At 37.5% G+C, this 20911-nt stretch overlaps 1 protein-coding gene and 1 pseudogene across 13 annotated transcripts in view; one reads left to right on the plus strand and one right to left on the minus strand.

Annotated features, from left to right (window-relative positions):
• Positions 1 to 20911, minus strand: part of Setd5 (SET domain containing 5) — an 89823-nt gene that overhangs the window by 50708 nt on the left and 18204 nt on the right. For 6 of the 13 annotated variants that reach the window (XM_037204280.1, XM_028863896.2, XM_028863892.2 and 3 more), the window contains exons 2-3: positions 3105 to 3291; positions 2076 to 2300 (exon numbers count right to left, since the gene is read on the minus strand). The exons of 2 other annotated variants lie outside the window; for them this stretch is intronic. Coding sequence is in view for 3 of the 11 variants with exons in the window: in XM_028863895.2 (XP_028719728.1) it covers positions 3105 to 3175 (71 nt within the window). In the remaining 8 variants the exon portion in view is untranslated. 5 more of the 13 variants (XM_028863895.2, XM_028863893.2, XM_028863890.2 and 2 more) reach the window with 2 other exon arrangements.
• On the plus strand, positions 8664 to 12457 carry LOC114689567 (annotated as a pseudogene).

The following is a 20911-nucleotide window of genomic DNA, read 5'->3' on the forward strand; positions in this document are numbered from 1 at the left end:
TGGATTTATACATTGTTATTGACTATGTATGTTACTAAATAAGTAATCCATCCAAAGGGTTGTACATATTTTTAGGTAGGAGATTTTATACCATTAAACACATGGGGTGAAATAAGAGAGTTTATTAGAAATGAACTTTTTTGTGGGACAGGAAAAATAAAAGTTGCATGAAATAAAAGATGGCCATGGAGATGGAGCTATGTTGGTTATATCTTACCCATCTCCAAACTGGGTAAATATGTACATATGCACTTCATGTGCAAGTCTAGGGAATAAAAATAAAACGTATATTGTGGAGGTTAACAGGCCATCCTACTGCTTAGTAGTATGCAGTCAAGCACAGCATTTAAAATATTGCTATGCATGTCTAATCTAAAATTTAAACCCATCTTTAATGATAAAACTTTACAATGTCTACACTGGTTAAGGATTAAACAATTACACATTGATATATACATTGATTTTTAAGTATATTTTAAAATACAGATTAAAAATTTACAGTATCAAGATCTGGGGATATAGCTCAGTAGAGTGCTTATCTAGCCTGTTTGAGGACCTGGGTTCAGGCCTCAGGACAGCAAAAAACAGCACACACAAAAAAAGGAGTATTATGATTGCATGTCTTTATTAGACAACCACTTTACGCAAATAATTATATCCTTTTTTTACTTCTGTGGCTAAAATGTTATAACAGTTGGTCATACACAGAGAAATTGGGCTCAAATTGGGCTCACAACAGATATAGTCATCAATTATGTTCAATGAATAATATGCAGCTTGCTACTATAATGCCACCTCTTAGAAAATAATTGAAATTCTGTCATACAAGAGATGTAAATATCTTTTTTCATTGTGTTATATCTAGAAGATTTCGTGCGCGCGTGTATGTGTGTATATTGTAGAATGTAAACTGCTATAACTAGAGTTAATAATCTCATGAGGTGAGGTATAGGTTTCTTTCTTGGTTAGATATGTTGCCTTTAATACCAGGTTTAATCTTAACAGTGCTTAGAACAATGATTAGGCATGATGAAGGACAAATATCATTAATAATTAATAGACTAGCACATAAGCTAAACGACTGCCATCAATGCCCTTTGTAAAACTGCTCAACAAGAAATGTGAAGTTGGTTGTGACCATAGATGGTATCAGAACTTTGGAGACACTGAATTAGAACACTTAGGAAGTCCTAGACATGGCACTACAGTCATAGTACAGACCAGACTGCTTTCATTCATGCATTACTCCTGGATTCCCCAGCACATGTGCATAGCTACTGTTATACTTTGAGGGAAATACTAATGCTAAGAATGACTGCTTTGGGTCTTTTCCTTACCTACCAATTCCAAACTTACTCATTTAACCTCTTTATTTCTCATAATATTATTTATTTCTCATAAATATTAATGAGGTCTATACATTATTTGTTAATACTGCAGTAGGATATTATCTGACTTTATAAAGGCCTGCAACCACTATATAATTGAGCTGGCTATCCAATAACACAGGAAGACTTTTAAATACTTTGTTTTGGGAAAGAGTTATACAATTGGAAGTCTCAGCTAATGATAACTAAATCTTGTTGGCATGCAAAAAACCAAACCAACCAACCAAACAAACAAACAAAAAAACCCAAATCAAACCAAACGAAACCAAACAAGCCACCCCACAAACCCAAACCAAAAAACCCACAAAGTAACAACAAAACAAACAAAAACCTCTACAACAAAGATGACCAGTCTTTCCTATGCCCTCCCCCGCACCCCACTGTTATATGAGAAGAAGCTTAAAAACTGGCTTTCAATTCCAGACTACCCCAGAATACCATGTATTACTTCTTAGGGTAGCTGCATGTCTTCCTCTTTAAGGAACCCAAATAAACAGTCAACAGCAGGCAGCTTTATAAAGAAATACACATGCTCTTTAATAGTATCCTCAGTTTTAAGGAAACCACTATGAACAAGGGATGCCATTCAACCCAGAATTCTGAAACAGTTGCTTTGCTTTGCTGAAGGGGAAAGAATTCCCAGGGACTGAAAATGGCAAGAGAAACGGGAATTAGAGCAACACCCACCTCACTCAAGAAGTGGCTGTGGGATCAAGAGTCTGAACTGGACCTGAACATATTCAAAACACCAGGATTTTTCCAGCCCAGACCCTAATCCCTGGTACTGCCTGGAATAGACTTGGCTTCTGGGGGTGTGCTGCCCCCTAGGCCCCTTGGGTCTCTTTCGCTGGACTTTCACATCCTGGTGTAGTGCCACTTCGTCTTGAAAGGTAGGGGGCTTCCACTTCCTTTCTGTAAGCAAGGAAGATTGGGTACAAGGGAGGTAAAAGGACAAGAGGGGGGAATCTGTGAGCGGGGGCAATCTTGGACAACTTAAAAGAGAAGGGATACAAAAGGCTAAAAAATTTTAAACTGAGTAATATATATAAAATTGTATAATGAAGGCCTACCTTCATTGTCATTTGGCATTTAAATTCTTCAAGAACTGAGTCTATTTTAGGGATTGGGCTTTTCGACAAATTCTGAATTCCTAATGCTGCTCTTAGCTGAAAAACAAGTTTGGTACCACTGACTTTGAAGGTCCTCTTTCTAGGCAACGAATATTGTAAAAACAGAGGATACAGCTCTCCATGTCTTCTACCCCAGAGTGAGCTGGTTAAGCAGTTTGCCCATATAGTTTCAGCCCCTTTACTCTAGAATAATGACAAGTACATAGGAAGAGGCCTTCAAAGAAAATCAGTTGGAAAGGAAACCTCCTATCTCTCTTATCAAAATCATTAACTCTTTAGAAGGAGGTGATACACCTACTTCATTTCAATCTTCCCCACCCATAAAACAAAGGAAAATGTAACCACTGCTGTGCAACTTTGATTATATTTATGATTTACCCAGAAATCCCTCCTTTAAAGTTCCTTTCCTCCCCCTTCCAATTCCTTTGTCCCTCCAGCTGGGGGTGGGGGAAGGGCAAGCCTAATGTTTTCTGAAGTGGGATTGGTTTTAATTAAGAAAATATTACATATAGCTATGAACTGCTCAGAAGAGATCCATTCTCGCACAAACTTGAAGCAATCCTATTATCTAGGAAGTAGCACTTACTCTGATCCAGCAGCCATATCTGAGTAGGATGTATCTGGTGTGGTGACTCCCAGAGGGATTGCAATGCTCATGACGTCCAAGACAGCAGAGGGTGGAAATCACGGGGTCCAATTAATGGAGACTGACCACTCAAAGAGTGGGGGTGAGCTGCAGAGCCTCAGCCAACATGTTACGGACATGAGGAATCCTGCCACAGAAAAGGAAAATAACCACTGACCAGAGAGTCCTTTAAATTTATCTTAAACGGCCAGGTGGTGGTGGTGGTGCTGCTGCACACCTGTGATCCCATCACTTAGGAGGCAGAGGCAGGCAGATTTCAGTAAGTTCAAGGCCAGCCTGGTCTACAATTCGAGTGAGTTCCAGGACAGCCAGGAGTGTTACACAGTGAAACGTAGTCTCAAAAACCTAAATAAATGGATAAATAAATACATAAATGATTAAGTGAATAAATAAAATAAAATGCTGTATAGTGTTTTTCAGCTGTTTGAATAAGTCTTTTTGTGTGCTTGTGGTGTTTGTGTACAGTGTATGCATGTCAAGTGTGTAGGCTTGAGTGTACTCCTTCATGCATATGGAAACCACAGGAGGATTCTGGGTATCATCTTCTACGGCTCTCAAATCTTATTCAGCATTTTGGCTGGCCAGCAAGCTTGGTTGTCTCCCAGCACTGGTTAGAGGTTTGTGAAGCCACATCCTCCTGTCTTTTACATGGAGGCTGGAGATTTGAACTCAGTTTCATAAGTGCTATTATCCATCGAGCCATCTCTCTAGCCCCTTGAATTTGAATAAGGCTTTAAAGAATAAATCTAGGTTTACTATGTAGTCTAATTTACTAATGTTCCACAAATTAGGTTAGCAAAGAGTTATGCTTACTTTTAAATTTCTATTTTAATTATTTTCTTTCCTGCCAAAGCAAAAACAATGACCTGCCTGGATCACTAACAACCACATGTTTCTCCCTCTTTAACTGCCTAGCAGATAGAGTTTTAGTAGTCTAGGATATATGAAACAAGTATTAAGATTCACGACGGACGGTTATCAGAAGTATTCTAGTTTACTCCTTAATAGTTCCATTTTAACTTTTCCATAGGCAATCAATAAATGTAGCTTTATCAGCACTCAGTTATTTATTCTAAAGTAAACCCGGTAGAGCTCAATTAGTTGTTTATATTTGATCAGATAGCCATTTCTATGCTTTGACTTGTTTTTTAAAAATATATTTATGTATATGGTGTTTTGCCTGTCATGTCTATACACTACATGCATGCAGTACCCACAGAGGCCAGAAGAGGGCAGTGGATCCCCTCAGACTGGAGTTTGAGACAGTTTTGAGCTGCTATATGGGTGCTAGGTATTGAACCCAAGGAACTCTAGAACAGCCAATGTTTTTAACTGCTGAGTCATCTCTCCAGACCCTCTCTGACTTAAATAGTCTTAACTGTCTTGGAGAAGATATAATTATCCAAAAAAACCGTATTTGTGCAGGAATATACACTCATAGATATGAATAAAAACAAAAACCACAGGGTAAAGCTAAATGTGTGGGTACAGAGGATATACAGAAATCTGTACTTCCTGCTCAATTTTGCTGTGACTTAATAACTGCTTTAAAAAAGTGTACACGAGTACTTTTTCTCTCTGAAAGATAACAAACTCAATAAACATTTCATGACAAAGATTTAGAGATTTTTTTGTGTTTAAAAAAGCAATGAACATACATACTGATTTGATAACCATAAATTGGTATTTATTTAAAAATAAAAAATTCATTGAATAGTAAGTACAAAAAAAATCAAATTAAGGAAGGCATCTGGAGAGCAGAATCTGTATGATTCACATCAGTGGTTTCATTTTAACATAAAAAGAGCCACTAAAGCATGAAACAAGAAGCATTTTTATGTGGGTGTTCAGAAGTCAATATACTGTCAAAGACCTAGACTAAAAAAGGGTCTCATGACTGATACATTAATTTATGCTAAGACAGCAGACAGGTCAAAGCCAGGCAGTAGTTGCACATGCCTTTAACCCCAGCACTTGGGAGGCCAGCATGAGCTATGGATTGAGTTCTAGGACAGTCAGGGCTACAGAGAGACCCTGTCTTGGAAAAATCAAAAGAAAGAAGTCAAATAATTATCAATATTATTACAAAAAATAGTTAAGTAAAATGAAAAGTATAAGATACTGATCGAATCAATCCAGGGATAAATGAAAATTTTAAAATAGTTACTGATTTGAGACATGAATTTTATTTTTATAAATGACACAGATTAATGTGGCTAAGAAAACTAATTCTGAATGGTGAGTCAGTCCAAGATTTAAGACTACCTCAAGGTATTACTTTTGCACCATTAATTCATAAAGCTACCACAGCTATAAACTAAAACAGTTTTCTGTAGGACCTGGGCCTCTTCAAATAGAGTACGGCAAAATACCTATTCTCATCCAACTCAGGGTGACACTGTTAGACTGAAAACTGAAATGCAAATGAAATCAGCTTCCCTACCTACCAACTTGTCATAATTCATGATAATGCGACTGGTTCACTTGCTGTCTCTGGACCAACTTGCAAATAAATGTCCCTCCCCAACCCCCAAGTAGTCAAACAAGAATTCTCAAACACCCAAATCATTGGGAAAATGACATAAAATCTGCAAATGACAAAACAAAGAGACCACCTACAAATAAAGCCCAAAGGACATACTGAAGGATACTCCCTCTAATTTTAGCACTGTTAGATAATTTGCATTAAGGAAAGCTTAGAAGTTGTTTGACCAGATAACCAGAAGTCCATTTGATGATCATAACCTTTGATTAGTCAAAGGAATCCAAATCATGTGTTTTATTTCAGAAAAGGCCTTAAAAAAAAAAAAAAAGAAATGATTCAACACTATTATCACTCTTCTGCTAAAGCCACCACCAACATACATTCATAAAAATAAATATCCATTCAACCATCCATCTGTAGACACACATACCTAGGCCGATAGCTAATTTCCCCCCCTGACAGAATAACTTGAAAAAAGATATACTACAAGGCAAAAGTGGGAAAGTTACTTCATGTAGTACCTCCATTTAAGAATGAATAAATTAAGCCAAGCAGTGGTGGCACACACATTTAATCTCAGCACTTGGGAGACAGAGGCAGGTAGATCTCTGTGAGTTCGAGGCCTGCCTGGTCTACCAAGGGAATTCCAGGACAGCTAGGGCTGTTACATAGAGAAATCCTGTCTTGAAAAACCAAAGGGGGGGGTGTTAAATTATTTCTACATCACCTAATGAAATCCTAACACAATTGCTGGGTGTGGTGGCACACACCTATAATCCCAGCATTCAAGAGGCAGAAGGATCAAAAGGGGCCAGCATGGACTATGGAGTGAGACTTTGCTTCAAATGCAATGGTGAGATCTTACACCAGCTATCTGAACAGCTGAGATGCATCTTTATGAAATACTTCTCTTCATAAGTTCTTTTTCCTCTTGTCTAGCTTTATGTAACTGAACTACTGTTACTATTCTGATGAAAGCAACTGTAATAGGCCAGCTTAACCATACTGCTCTAAATCATGTTTCCATAATAATGAGGTTTCTTTTTTTAAATTTATTTATTTATGTCTATGGCTGTTTAATCTGCATGTACACTTGCACACCAAAAGAGGGCGTCGAATCCCATAGTTATGGGTGCTGGGATTTGAACTTAGGACTTCTGGAAGAACAGCCAAAGGTCTTAAGTACTGGGCCGTTTCCTCAGACCCCATGATGAGGTTTCTTAATTCAAATTCTGGTAATATAAAAATTCTCTTTATAGTCCCTCCCCTGAAAAATGGTGTGACATGTAGCTACTTAAATGTTAATCGAACAACTTTTACTAGATCACCTATATACAATCTTTTATTATAACACCTCATGTAAGAAATCAGGTATTTACTCTGGTTTATCAAGCTTATAGTTACAGTAACTATTCATTTAATCTCACAATTTGGAGATATGTCCTGGAAAGAGTGTAAGAACTCTCTAGACAGAAATAATTTCAAGATATCATTTACTCCATTACTCAAATTCTTATCACCAAAACACCATGGGCAGGGAATTTTACAAAAAATGTATTTTTACCCACTGCTGTAGTTCTAACGACCAGATACTACGTCCGACACATCAAGAGGGATCAAGAAAACATTTACTAAGAGAACTCATCATGGTAACCAAGCTCAGCATTTACTAGAATTCAAAATACAATAAATGAAAAGGATTTGGGGCAGTCACCTTTGAGGTCCCCCCAATTATCTGTCAGTAGCTTTGAAGACCTAGAAAAAGCTGAGACACAAATCAGTATATCAAAAAAACTTGATGGGCTCACAAAGTACAAAGTGGAACCCTCCTACAGATTAATGATAATTTTATTTGTTTGCACTGCCTTGTTAATCTCTTTACTTTCCATTTAGCACCAAGCCTAACCCTTTAACTTGCACGCCCCATCATGTGCAAAATAAACTAAGGGCAGAAAGGAAATGGCCTTGATTTCCAAGGTCATCAGATACTGTATCCTTCTCTTCCCTTCAAATTAAAACCCTGTTTCCTGAGGGATTCTCAAAGGGTTTTTCCCCCCTCTCTTTCCTTGGGAGTTCTTCAATGACCATACCCAAACTCAGTAACTTCCTTTTGAAATTCTGTAGCCCAAATCAACCTTAAATATGTACCCTGTTGGCTCAACCTCCCAAGTGCTATTGTAAGCATACGCCACCACACCTGACACAGACCTCTTTTCATCAAATACCAGATTGACTCTGGACAAGGGTCTAGCAAAACCATGAAATTATGACTCCTTTCTTCTCCCTCATTCTATTCCTGACAATGGGAACGGGATGGGGGATGGTGTGTGTGTGTGTGTGTGTGTGTGTGTGTGTGTAATCAATTCTACCTGTGGTGAACTCCACCAATTTTCTACATTCCCAGAAGGAAAAGAAACCTGTAAGATTTGGGGTAAAGAGGAAGAAGGGAAGAGGTGATCTATATTTCTTAAATTTCAGCGTTTTCTCCACAAAGTCAAATATAGTATTGGACAGAATGAGCTCTCCACACTTGAAATATTAATAGGTCATAAACATGGAAAGAGAGCTGTTCATGAGTCACCAACCATTAGAGGGCATGAACTTTACATTTATTTATTTATTTTTTTTGTGGATTTCATATTAAAAAACTGGGAAACAAACTATTCTTCAGAAAAATATTTTCAAAAGCATACTCAGAATTAAAAAATGCAAGGTATGAAGGTGACAGCAAAAGGAAGAAATAAAGTAGGCCAAGTCTTCAACAGCAGCAAGTAAGAGGAAGGGCAGGGGCAGAGTAAAAATGCAGTCTCACTCTCCCATCAATTAACAACCCAGCAGATCTACAGAATACTACATCTACAAACAGACCCAGCTTGTCTTCCAATACTGAGTACTCTTTTGAGAGTCCCCATTTATATGTAGTTTCTAGACTTTTAAGAGATTTCAGAAGAAATACATCAGACAGGTGAGGCGGAAGCAGCTGGGAGACAAGAGTCCAATAAACAGCCAATGCAATGAAAGAAAGGCAGCCCAAGTCTGCTTTCGCCACCCTGGGAAGAGGACTGGCAGGAAGAGGAGTGGCGCTCCAGAAAGAGCAGGCTTCAGACAGTCTTTGTACTGAGGCTGTGGACCTTGGCCACTCTCCCAGAGATGATGCAATCCTGATGAACAAGATCTGCTGCCAGACAACGATTGTTAGCAGCCTTTGCAGACAGCAACTCAGCCAAGAAGCAATCTCTGATCAGCTCTCCATGAGCCACCAGAATGTCAAATTTCTTCAATTTCAGTCCCTGATAAAATAAAGGGAATATCCTGTCCCACACACCCCCAAGCCCTTTTCTTAGAATGTTCCTTTGTCTTACCCCACTTTCTTTTAATTCGTTTGGGTTTACAGTATCTAGTACTCATAATTAAATTTAAAATGAAACACCAAAAACATTTTTATATTGATGAACAGAATTCTTTCAACTCATTAACAATAGTATGTTTATTATTGTTATCTTCCTCAGTCTCCTAAGAAAAACCTGGAACATAATAACCTCATGAAGTATGAAAACTGCTATGAAATACGGTACTCAATTATGAGATACAAAAGTAAAAATAAATATTTCACTTAATCTAGAGCCAGAGGTATATTTTGTGTATCTGAAATTATATGGAACTTACTACATAAAATAATAATGTCATCTAGTAGAGAAAAAGGAGAAAATCTACTCTTGCTTAGGCCAACATAAAAGACAGTTAAACAATGTAGTTTTTACAATGTTATTCACAACAGTCACTTTTCTAAGGGGCAGCATTATGGTATGACTTCAAAATTTACTAGAGTCACTGACTATATTAACTTAAGACTCCAACTTAAATATACACTCAATTTAAAAAAAAATCTTCCCTAAAATTGTCATCTTAGGCCCAATTTCTTTTTCAGTTTCAGTACAAGGTTTTTCATGTATAGTATTGTTTCTTACCTTGTTAAAGACCTTAGGTTAGTGAACTCCAGTTAGCTAGAAGCCACAAACCAAATTTCCTTTACAATCCTTAAACTGGGACTCATAAACTCAAAACTCAGGTGTCTAAGACATACCCTGAAATCATTATGTTCATCCCCATATTTACATGAGTACATAATTAAAATTTATACAGCACAGTTCTGAAAAATCTTCAGTAGGCTAATGAATAAATTTAACTCGGTTAATAAGAGAAAAATTTTACAAAAAGGGACTGGTTATGTAATTTGGTAAGGTACTTGTCTGGTACCACTAAGCCCTGGGTTCTATCCCTAGCCTGGCACAAATTTGGTGTGGTATTACAGGGCTTCAATCCCAGCACTTGGGAGGTACAAGCATAATTATCAGAAGTTCAAGATTATTCTGGGCTACATATAGCAAATTTTGGGTCAACCTGGGATATATGAGACCCTGTCTTAAAAAAAAAAAGTTACCTTCAGAAAAACTGCAACAAGGGTTGAAAGAAAAATAGCTGGTAATTTTACAATGTAATCTTTCAATCTGGTTATCTAAATTAAATTAATATACATGTTAAGTTCAATTTTTTCTTAAATCAGTTTTTCTTATGACCATAAAATTTAAAAAAGGAATGGGGAAATTTTTTTATTAGGATTTTGGGGGTGGGGGGTGGGGTTTGAGGCAGGGTTTCTTTGTGTAGCCTTGGCTATCACAGAACTAGCTCTGTAGACCAGAGATCCACCTGCCTCTCTGACTCTTGAGTGCTGGGATTAAAGGTGTGTGCCACCACCACCTGGTTTATATTGAGATTTTTAAATGATGACTTTATCCTCAACAATTTCTTTTTGTTTTTAACCCTATACTTTTTTTTTAAAAATCACAGAACAGTTCAAAATGAAAGTTTCATCTATACAATTAGCTTTCTTTTGCAAAACTCATATACCATCTGAATTATATGTTTATTCATTTCTAGTATTCTGAGGGGGGAAAAAACTGGCAATACCATAACATTACTTTTTACCTTGGGAGAAAAGGATGCTATGAAAAAGGACTACATAAGGACCCAGAAAATTGTGATGTAGTCCACAATTTAGTTTGATGACTTCAGAAAACATTGTATTACACAGGAAAATTCTACAAGGTCTTAAAATAAAATACTCATTTTCTTTTTTTCCTGCTTCAAATTTCTGTGAATCCTGGCATACTCCCAACTGGCTTGGCAATTTATATAAAGTCTCAAGTCAATCCAACAGAAAGAATATTGTCCTGCTGACTCTAAGAAGTACATGGAGAAGAATTTGCAGCAGGATGTTTACATAGTTCTGTAGAGTTAGGTAAGAATCTGTGAAGAAAGAGGACTATCATTAATAACCTGAATGTGGCTAAAAGCAGCTTTCACTTTTCCCAAACTGTATGTATGCAAAAAAAAAGAAAAAACGAGTGAGAAGAAATGTGGAAAACATGATCAAGAAGTAAACAACCCCACAGTAAAACCCAAACAAAAAACCGAAAAAGTACAGGTTGCATGTGGTAAGGCTTTAATCTCAGTCCTTGGAAGGCGATCTCTATGAGTTCCAGGTCAACCCTGTCTCAAAACAAAATCTAACAAACTAAACAGCAAAAGGGAGAGAAGGGATAAGCACTATGTAAACTTTTAAGAATATTCAGAGATCTGGTGAGAAGTTCGCATAATTTAGATTGTATTAGCTCTGAAGGTAGTGAATATAGGCAAAAGATGTAGGAGTTGAGGAGAAAAAGAGAGAGAAACAGACAGGATGGCATAAACAGTAAGAGACTGAGATACATGATTTGGTAATTTAAGCCAAGATAAAAATTCCTTTTCTCCTAATTCTTCTCCTATATCATCAGTTTACCCTTTCATCTCTTTAACTAAATTATATTCTCTCCAGGGGATTCTGAAGCTGGTATAAGGCAATGTCTATAAAGCTTTGCTTACTACAAAACAATTTAAAATTAAATAAAAAGAAACTCTTACTTATAATGGCTATGTTAGAGGCTGAGCTGTATGTAGCAATAGAAGAGTTGGGGAAAGAAGTAGCGTAAGACCATACACCATGACAATAGAGCTAAATCACATGATTTTTTTTTTTTTTTAAATCACATGATCTTAAATCAGTAAGGCTTTAAGAACTTTGTGTCCTAATACAGTCAAGAATATCCTCTTCTTGCTCTCTATCACGGCTCAAGATCAAGGTGAGAACCACTCAGGAACCTCACATCCCTAAATCTCAGTATCAGTGTGGGGGAGAGTAGAGACAGACTGACCTGGCAGCCATGGTGTTGGAGCAGCTCACAGACCAGAAGAAACCTGTGCTTTCCAAAGCTAGATACACTGTTAGATCCTTTGGCATAAGGAAAAATGAAAAGATTGCTGTTCACTTCACTTCATTGAGCTAAGTCAGAGGAAATCCTGAAAAAAAAGTCTGAAGGTACATGAGCTGAGTTAGGGAAAAATTAACTTCTCAGATATTGGAACAATATTGGTATTAAAAAACACATTGACCTGGGCATCAAATATGACCCGAGCACTGGGATCTATGGCCTGGACGTCTATGTGGTGCTGAGTAGGCCAGGTTTCAGCATCACAGAAAAGAACCATAGGACAGACTGCATTGGGGCCAAACAGAATCAGCAAAGAGGAAACCATGTGCTGGTTCCAGAGGAAGTATGATGGGACTGTCCTGCTTGGCAAATAAGTAAATATTTAAAAGGTCAATAAAATTTTCTCCGAGAAGAGAAACGAAGAAAAAAAGTAAGAAAAGAAAAAGGCTTCTAATAATCAAGTAGAGATCTTGTCCTCAAAGAATTTAGATTGAATTCTATACTCAAGACTTCTGAGCCTGGCAGGGTGGTGCATGCCTTTAAGCAGTCAGGAGGTAAAAGCAAGAAAAGAGCTCTAGGAGTTCAAGACCAGCCTGGTCTGCATAGCGGAGTTCCAAGTCAGCCAAAGGCTGTACAGTGAGACCCCCATCTCAAAAACCAAACCAAACCAACCAACCGACCAACCAACCAACCAAAATATCAAGACTTCTGAGGTTCTGTCCTACTGTGATCTTAGAATCAGATGATACTTAAGAACTTTCTCCCCCCTCCCAAAAAAGGTAAAAAAATAGCCGGGCGGTGGTGGCGCACGCCTTTAATCCCAGCACTCGGGAGGCAGAGCCAGGCGGATCTCTGTGAGTTCGAGGCCAGCCTGGGCTACCAAGTGAGGTCCAGGAAAGGCGCAAAGCTACGCAGAGAAACCCTGTCTCGAAAAACAAAAAAAAAAAAGAACTTTCTCATACCAGAAATGTACTTCAGTAAGCAGAATCTCACTCAGATACATTTGCCTCCTTTTAACAAATTCAGACCTTTTTGATTTTCAAACCCTGAAATGTAGACAAGTTTACCTTTTTTAGATGGAGTTATTTACACAAACCACAAGGCATTATTAACCTCATAATTGTACTGATTTAGACAAATTCTTCTACTTCACAAAAATACAATTTTAGGACTTAAAAATTTTTATGATTTTTTTTGTGTGTGAGCACACATTCATGTATGTAATTATGAGTTTGCAGGTCAGAGGATGACTGATATCTGAAGCTGAAGTCCTTGTTTAAAGCAGGGTCTCCTGTTCACTGCTGTGTGTACAATGCTAGCTGGCCTGCATATTCCTAGGGAATTTCCTCTCTCTGCCTCTCTCTGGCTGAGGTAACAGGCCTCAGCTGTGTCTAGCTTGCATGGATTCTGAGGAGCGCATTTAAACGCAGCCTTTATGCTTGTAAGGCAAGTACTTTTAACCACTAAGACATTTTGCCAATTATTTTATAGACAAAAACAGAATTACAAAAAAATTAACTTATGGGAGTGGGGGTATAGCTGAGTGGGAGAGTGTTTGCCTAGCATTCAACAAGCTGGATGATTAACAATGAAGAGGGGAAATTTTACTCACAAGAAAGTCACACATGTAGCAGCAGAGTTCAAAAGAAAATTAAGATTTTAATGTATAGCCTTTATTTATTAAAGTAACTAATCACTAACTACTTTGGATAGCAATATCTAAATAAAAAGTGTGTTTATTAACTAGCACTACATTAAACAAGCCCAGAATAAAACTCCCAGATCTTTGGGGTAAATTTATATTATGTAGATTTACCTTGGGTTTTGTTTTTTTTTTTTTTTTTAATGGTTTTTCGAGACAGGGTTTCTCTGTGTAGCTTTGCGCCTTTCCTGGGATTTACTTGGTAGCCCAGGCTAGCCTCGAACTCGGAGATCCGCCTGGCTCTGCCTCCCAAGTGCTGGGATTAAAGGCGTGCGCCACCACCGCCCGGCTTACCTTGGGTTTTATATTACACATATTTTCCACTTTTCTCTTTATTCATCATTGATTCAACAACAACAACAAAGTAACTATGCTATGAACATAAAAGCTATTTGAAGATGTGACTTCCTATATGGTCTTAGGAACTTTGCAGGCTGATCTCAAAACTCTAATCCACCTGCCTCTACCTCCTGCATGCTAAGATTATAGGCATGTGCCAAGATACCCAGAGTGTTGTGTGGTGCTTGGAATCAAACCTAGGGTTCTATTCATGGTTGGCAAGCACTCTTACCAGTTGAGGCACATCTTCAGCCCTGAAGATCTTCCTTCCTTCCTTTCCATTTTTCTTTCTTGAGACAGGGTCTCATTATGTAGCTCTGGCTGTCCAGAACTCCTCAAACTCAAGAGATCTTGCCTCTACCTCCCAAACACTGGATCTATGATGTGGCATCACCTTATCTGGTCCCTGAAGATGTTTCTTAACTCTAGGCTTATATATGTGACAAGTACTGCATTGTCACAACCACATACAAAAACAAACAAACAAACCAAACCCCAATCCTTGTGAGTATGTTTCTTTCCATAAGTGAGTCAAAAGTCAATCCACTACAGGGTTTACCAGGGAGAGTTTCTTGTGTAAGCAGTTTATTTATGCTTAGAGAAAACACAAACATTTTTCCTAAGAATAAACATGGCAGGAAGATTTCTTAAAATATAGAAGAAATAAGCTTGACCATGCATGTTCTGATTCCTGACAAAATATCTAAGAACGTAACACTAAAGAAACCTAAAACTAGCCGGGCGTTGGTGGCACAAGCCTTTAATCCCAGCACTCGGGAGACAGAGCCAGGAGGATCTCTGTGAGTTTGAGGCCAGCCTGGGCTACAAAGCAAGTTCCAGGAAAGGCACAAAGCTACACAGAGAAACCCTGTCTCGAAGAAAGAAAAAAAAAAAGAAAGAAAGAAACCTAAACCTCTGATGTGTACAAGGGAATTCCTCACTGAAGTTGGGTGGCTCTATAAGTTAAGATCCTTATAATTAACTTGTTACAAAGATGCTTGCAAAAATATACAAACATAATCTTGGTATGGTGACACATGGCTGCAATCCTAGAAAATGAGGCAGCAAAGGAAGGTGAATTGCTTTGAGTTTAAGGTTAGTCTACAAAGCAAGTTAGTGATACCATATCTCAAAGAAACCCAACATTAATAGAGCATAAAAAAACAAAATCTCTTAAAATAGAAAAAAAGAGACCCTCTTAAAATAGAAAAGTAATAGTCCAACTGGTTCTGTAAGCTGGTTTTTATATTTAACAAGACATATCTTTGTGTAAATATGTACTTCTTCAATGATACCAAAACATACTTCTATTGATTCATTATAATTTAAATGAATCCTCTAAAGGTAAATGCTCACACTGTTGCTTATTTTTGGTATTCTGCAGTGCTGCACTGAACATTCATTCATTTTGTTTGTTTTTTGTTGTTTGTTTTTTTGAGACAGGGTTTTTCTGTGTAGTTTTGGTGCCTGTCCTGAATCTCGCCCTGTAGACTAGGCTGGCCTTCGAACTCAGAGATCTGCCTGGCTCTGCCTCCTGAGTGCTGGGATTAAAGGTGTGTGCCATCACGCCTGGCTCATTCATGGTCTTACTGAGAACTTTCTTCACACATATGCACACAAGTCCTTAGGACAGACAAACTGTTCTAAGTGTAACTACTAAGATGGTATGAACATGTTTCATAGTCTTAATGAACCATCCTCCAGAAATTAAAATCATTTTACATTCCTACAGACACTGGGGTTGACTAACATGGTGAGACAGCTAAATGTTATTTAATCTCAGGATTATCTTATAGCAAGTTCCAAAAATAACAGTTGTGCACATCACATCTGAGTATATAATATAACTAGTGATAATATGAGAGGGTCCTACTCATCCTAACAATAAAGTTGTGGAGGAAATCAAGCTCATCACTCTTCTGCAAGGTTCAGTCAGATGAATAAGCTTATGTAAGCCAACAAGTACTAGACTGCTGAGTAATGTTCAGGTGTAAATTATACAAGTGGTTGTTGAAACTGTTTCAATGGATGAACTCTCTTAAATCACTGTAAACATCAATCTTGTATGAGTTTGATAAATTTTCTTACATTACTGGGAATGAGAATTTCTCATATGGAAGAATGAACAGCATTCCAATATATTCTGTTTGTCATCACACAAAAATGGGTAAACATAAGAACCGCTCCCCAAATCAAGGAAGGAGATAAAAGTTCATGTGGTGTTCTATAAACTGTTTCTGGAAAAATAACTAATTACATCACATCATGGTGACCAGCTGTTCTTGTTTTTAGTGAGTGATCTCTGAGTACTTGGGAAGTTTTGAGTGGTGACAGACTATAGGTAGGCAAAGAAACTCATTTACTCCTGTGGTGGTTTTAAAGAAAATGGCCCCCAAAGGGAGTACTACTATTAGGAGGTGTGGCCTTCTTGGAGGAAGCATGTCACTGTGGGGGCGGGCCTTCAGGATTCTTGCTCAAGCTTCTCTCAGTGTGACAGTCAAATGACTTCATGTTGCCTGCAAGATGCAAGACTCTCAGCTTCTCCTGCAGCATCACCATGCCACCATGCTCCTCACCATGATGATAATGCATTGAACCTCTGAAACCCTAAGCAAGCCACCTCAATTAAATGTTTTCCTTATAAGAGTTGCAATGGTCATGGTGTCTTTTTACTGCAATAAAAACCCTAAGACAACTCCCCAGTAGAAAAACAACTCAGTAACAATGGCTGAGTGTCACAGAATAGAAACGTAGTAATTTGGACAATTCCTGTTTTAAATGTAAAGCCCAAGTAAATAGGCTGAAAGCACCATCAATGAAAACTATACTACTACATTACCCACTACCCAAATAAACTTTAACTGTACTGATGACAATGAAGCTAACCTTAGATACTGTGTAATTTGAAAAGTTAACAGTAATGGAAAGTAATAGCTACCTCAAAGAAATATGGATAAACATTGGGGTAAGCTCTGCCTTAGCAAAAATTAGTTTATATGACTCACACAGTAAATTATTAACAAAAATGCAGTCTTTGGGATGGAAAGCTATTTATTTCTCTAGAAGACAATGAGATGGGTGGGATTAGCTAGCTAGAGGTTTGCTGAAACCCAGGACCTTTGACAGTTCCTATCATCCATAGCACCAAAAATATTTAGATTACAGGCTACAAATATTTTTGCAGAAGACCTCAATATGAAAAATGATTCTGAAGCTTTGATGTGGATACCTACCTTTGATCCAGTTTCAGTAATATTTGTCTCAATACTTGAAAAAAGTAGCTTCAGGGCACTGGTAAAATAGTACTTTTGCTACTATGAATTCCTATACAAAACATAACCACAACCACATACCATGTTAACATTTTTTGTAGTTATTTTATTGTCTCCTGAATCATTTGTTGTTTTTCTGGCCATGGCCTAAAACACAGCAGGGAGTTTACAGAATGGAACAAGATGCAAAATATCTTAAAATTTCCATACATCAGCCATTTTCCTTTTCATTAAAACACCTATTTATGAATTTTTCTTGAACAAAATATTTTCAACTGAATGTTTTGCCATTACTTTGTAATCAATTTAAAAACTCAGATTTTGTTTTATTTTGCTGAATTTGAACATGATATGTGGCTAAAGATAATCTTGAACTCTTGGTTGTCCTGCTATCATCACCTCCCAAGTGCAGCAGCAGTACCACAACACAGGCTAAAAATCCATTAAAAAAAAATTCCATGTCCCAGGGCCAGTGATTTAAGACACTTGCTGGGGCTCAGTGGTTAAGAGTACTACTGGCTGCTCATCCAGAGGTCCCGAGTTCAATTCCCAGCAACCACATGGTGGCTCACAGCCATCTGTAATGAGATCTTGTGCCCTGTTCTGGCCAGCAGGCATACATGCAGGCAGAACACTATATGCATAAAATAAATAAATCTTAAAAGAAAAAAAGACACTTGCTGAAAAGTCTGATGATCTGAGTTTAATCTCCTGAACCCACATGGTAGAAGAAGAGAACCAAGCCCAGTAAGTTGTCTTCTGACCTTCACACCCAGAGCACATTCACACAATAACAATAGAAAATACATGTTCTCGATTTCAACAGATCTCTCATAAACCAACATTAATAACTAAAAAGCACACTCCAGTTTTCTGAGGGGGGGGAGAGACACCCTTGAAAGTGTAAAAATTGGCCAGTATGGTGTGGTATAGGCCTTTGATCTCAACACTTTAAGAGGGCAGAGACAGGCAGATTTCTTGTGAGTTAAAGGCTGCCCTGGTCTACATAAGAGTTTCAGGACAGCCAGGGATATACAGAGACTGTTTCAAAATACAAAAGTACAAAAATTTATTTCTACTGATTAGAAAAACACTCCAAAACTAAACTATGGAAAACTAGCAATACTTTTGCATAGGACCCTTTATTTTCTGTTCTTAAAGACCACTAGCAATTCATACCCTGGTTAATTACCATTCGCCACTAAGAGTGACAAGATTAACATGATTCTTCTATAAATTTAGGATTTCTAATTTTCAAGATTGCTTTTCACATTATAAATTCCAACTCTTAGAGGAAACAAACACACTGCCTTTCCATTTGCTTTAGTACAATATTCAAACAACTTTAATTCCTGACTGTTAACTAGCTTGTTTTTCTACCAGCTTTCAAACATAATACATTTATAGCTATTTGAGTACATACACTCACAAATTCCTGCTGATCCTGCTTTAGTGAACTGCTCAAAGGATACAATATTGGTCCTTACTTTGGCTATCAACCTGTTGCAGTCTAAATACTTACAAAACAGAAAAGGCAAAGATAAATGTTTAGGGGCTGCCATCATTCCTTATTCTCCTGAAACTCAAATTTAGAAAGTCTTTTATGACTTCCAGACCTGTCACTAATTCTTTCCAAAAAATATTCTTTTAGAAGTTTATCAAGCGCAAACAGAGTCTTAATACAAATAAAACCAAGCAGGCTCCAATGTCTAGTAGCAAAGTTATTTGAGTTCTCAAAAACAAGATCTGAATTCACAAATTGTTTCTTTGCTCAGACAGTAACTGCTTCATAGGTGGGCTTCACAGTAGTTTTACTGCCTGTCCCCTTTCAGGCCAAAAAACTTGTTCAGTTTGTTATATGTTGCTCTCTTAGGAACTGAATTCTGAGTACCTGTGGTTCTTAACTATTTTAAGGAATGATCATTGATATCCAAAAGAATCTGATAAAGACTATAAAACTTTTCCTCAAAAAAATGTAGAGACAAAGAATGATCTAAAGTGACCAGAGACTCTAAACTTTTGCTCTATAAAAACCCTTTTCTAAACTGTAGCTAGCCTGGAATAAAAGAGGCTCAAAAGTAACTGATAATGTATAGATATTTGGAAGAGGCCTTTGTTTCCCATTACCAAGGAAATAAGAATTTGCAATCACTATAAGGGATAACACTCAATAACTTCCCATTCATTTCCTCTCTATCCATATTCTATGATGCAGAAGTCCTATGCAATTCTGATAAAGAATCCTGAAGAAGGAAAGATCAAAATGTACCCAAACAAGAAATGCAGAGAAGTGCAGATTTTTATCAGTAGAGTCAAAGGTTCCAGAAATCAGGATGATATGGTATAATGAAAAGATCTTAGAAGCAACAGATTTTTATTTTTTAGCCGTGTGGTCTTTTTAATTAAATCTATCTGCAATTCACTTCAGTGTATGGTTCTGAGAATTAAGCACATTACAGGACCCAAATTTCGGTATGAAGCTTTCCAACACTAGGAAGAAATAGAATAGGGAGTTGGATGAAAACAAACAAGTAAGTGAATTCCTACTTCTAAGTCAACTGTTTCAAGTAGAGGTGAAGGAACTGACAGAATTTTGTTCCATGTCACTAATGATGCTAATGCTTAAATAATATGCAGGGGTATTTAAATATCAGGTCAGTTTTCTTGGGTAAGTCTTGAGCATTTGGCATGGAAATGCTTTATCAAAAATTCAACTAACTCTGGTTGGGGATTTAGCTCAGTGGTAGAGCGCTTGCCTAGCAAGTGCAAGGCCCTGGGTTCGTCCTCAGCTCTGAAAAAAATAATTCAACCAACTCAAGAGGCAGAGCCAGGCGGAGCATCTGTCAGTTTGAAGCCAGCCTGGTCTACAGAGCGAGTTCGAGGACAGACTCCAAATCTACACAGATAAACCCTGTCTCAAAAAACCAAAATAAATAAATAGATAGGTAAATTAATTCAACCAACTCATAGAGTAAGATCTATGTAAACATACTATTAACAATTAACAAATTTGTTTCCCTAATCTATTGGTCAAGAAGGCTTTCTAAACTTTGCAGATATTTTTTTTTGTTTGTTTTTGTTTTTTTGTTTGTCCAGACAGGGTTTCTCTGTGTAGCTTTGGAGCCTTTCCTGGTACTCATTCTGTAGCCCAGGCTGGCCTCGAACTCACAGAGATCCGCCTGGCTCTGCCTCCCAATTGCTGGGATTAAAGGAGTGAGCCATCACTGCCCGACTGTAGACATTTTTAAAAGTTTAAAAATCATGATACATCTCAGCTTAGTCTACAGAGCGAGTTCCAGGACAGCCAGGACTACATAGAGAAATCCTGTCTCAAAAACAAAAAACCAAAAAGATTATGATATATCTATATAGGCCACTATATTCTTTTATTGAGCCACTCCATTTTGTTGTTGACTGGAAATATGATGGTCAGGAGATGAACTTGGCTCAGAATACATACAGTAAACAACAAGAAGAAATCAAAGCATCTGGTTTTGTTTAGGGTTTTGTTTGTTTTTATTTTGAGACAGGACCCTATTCTGTAGCCCATGCTGGCCTCCAACTCTGAACCTTCCTGTTTTACTGTGTACACTAGCAAATATTCGGATTATAGGTATATCCACTGGTTCTATTAATTACTA

The sequence above is a fragment of the Peromyscus leucopus genome, chromosome 3, assembly GCF_004664715.2.
Source record: "Peromyscus leucopus breed LL Stock chromosome 3, UCI_PerLeu_2.1, whole genome shotgun sequence".
Taxonomy (NCBI): domain Eukaryota; kingdom Metazoa; phylum Chordata; class Mammalia; order Rodentia; family Cricetidae; genus Peromyscus; species Peromyscus leucopus.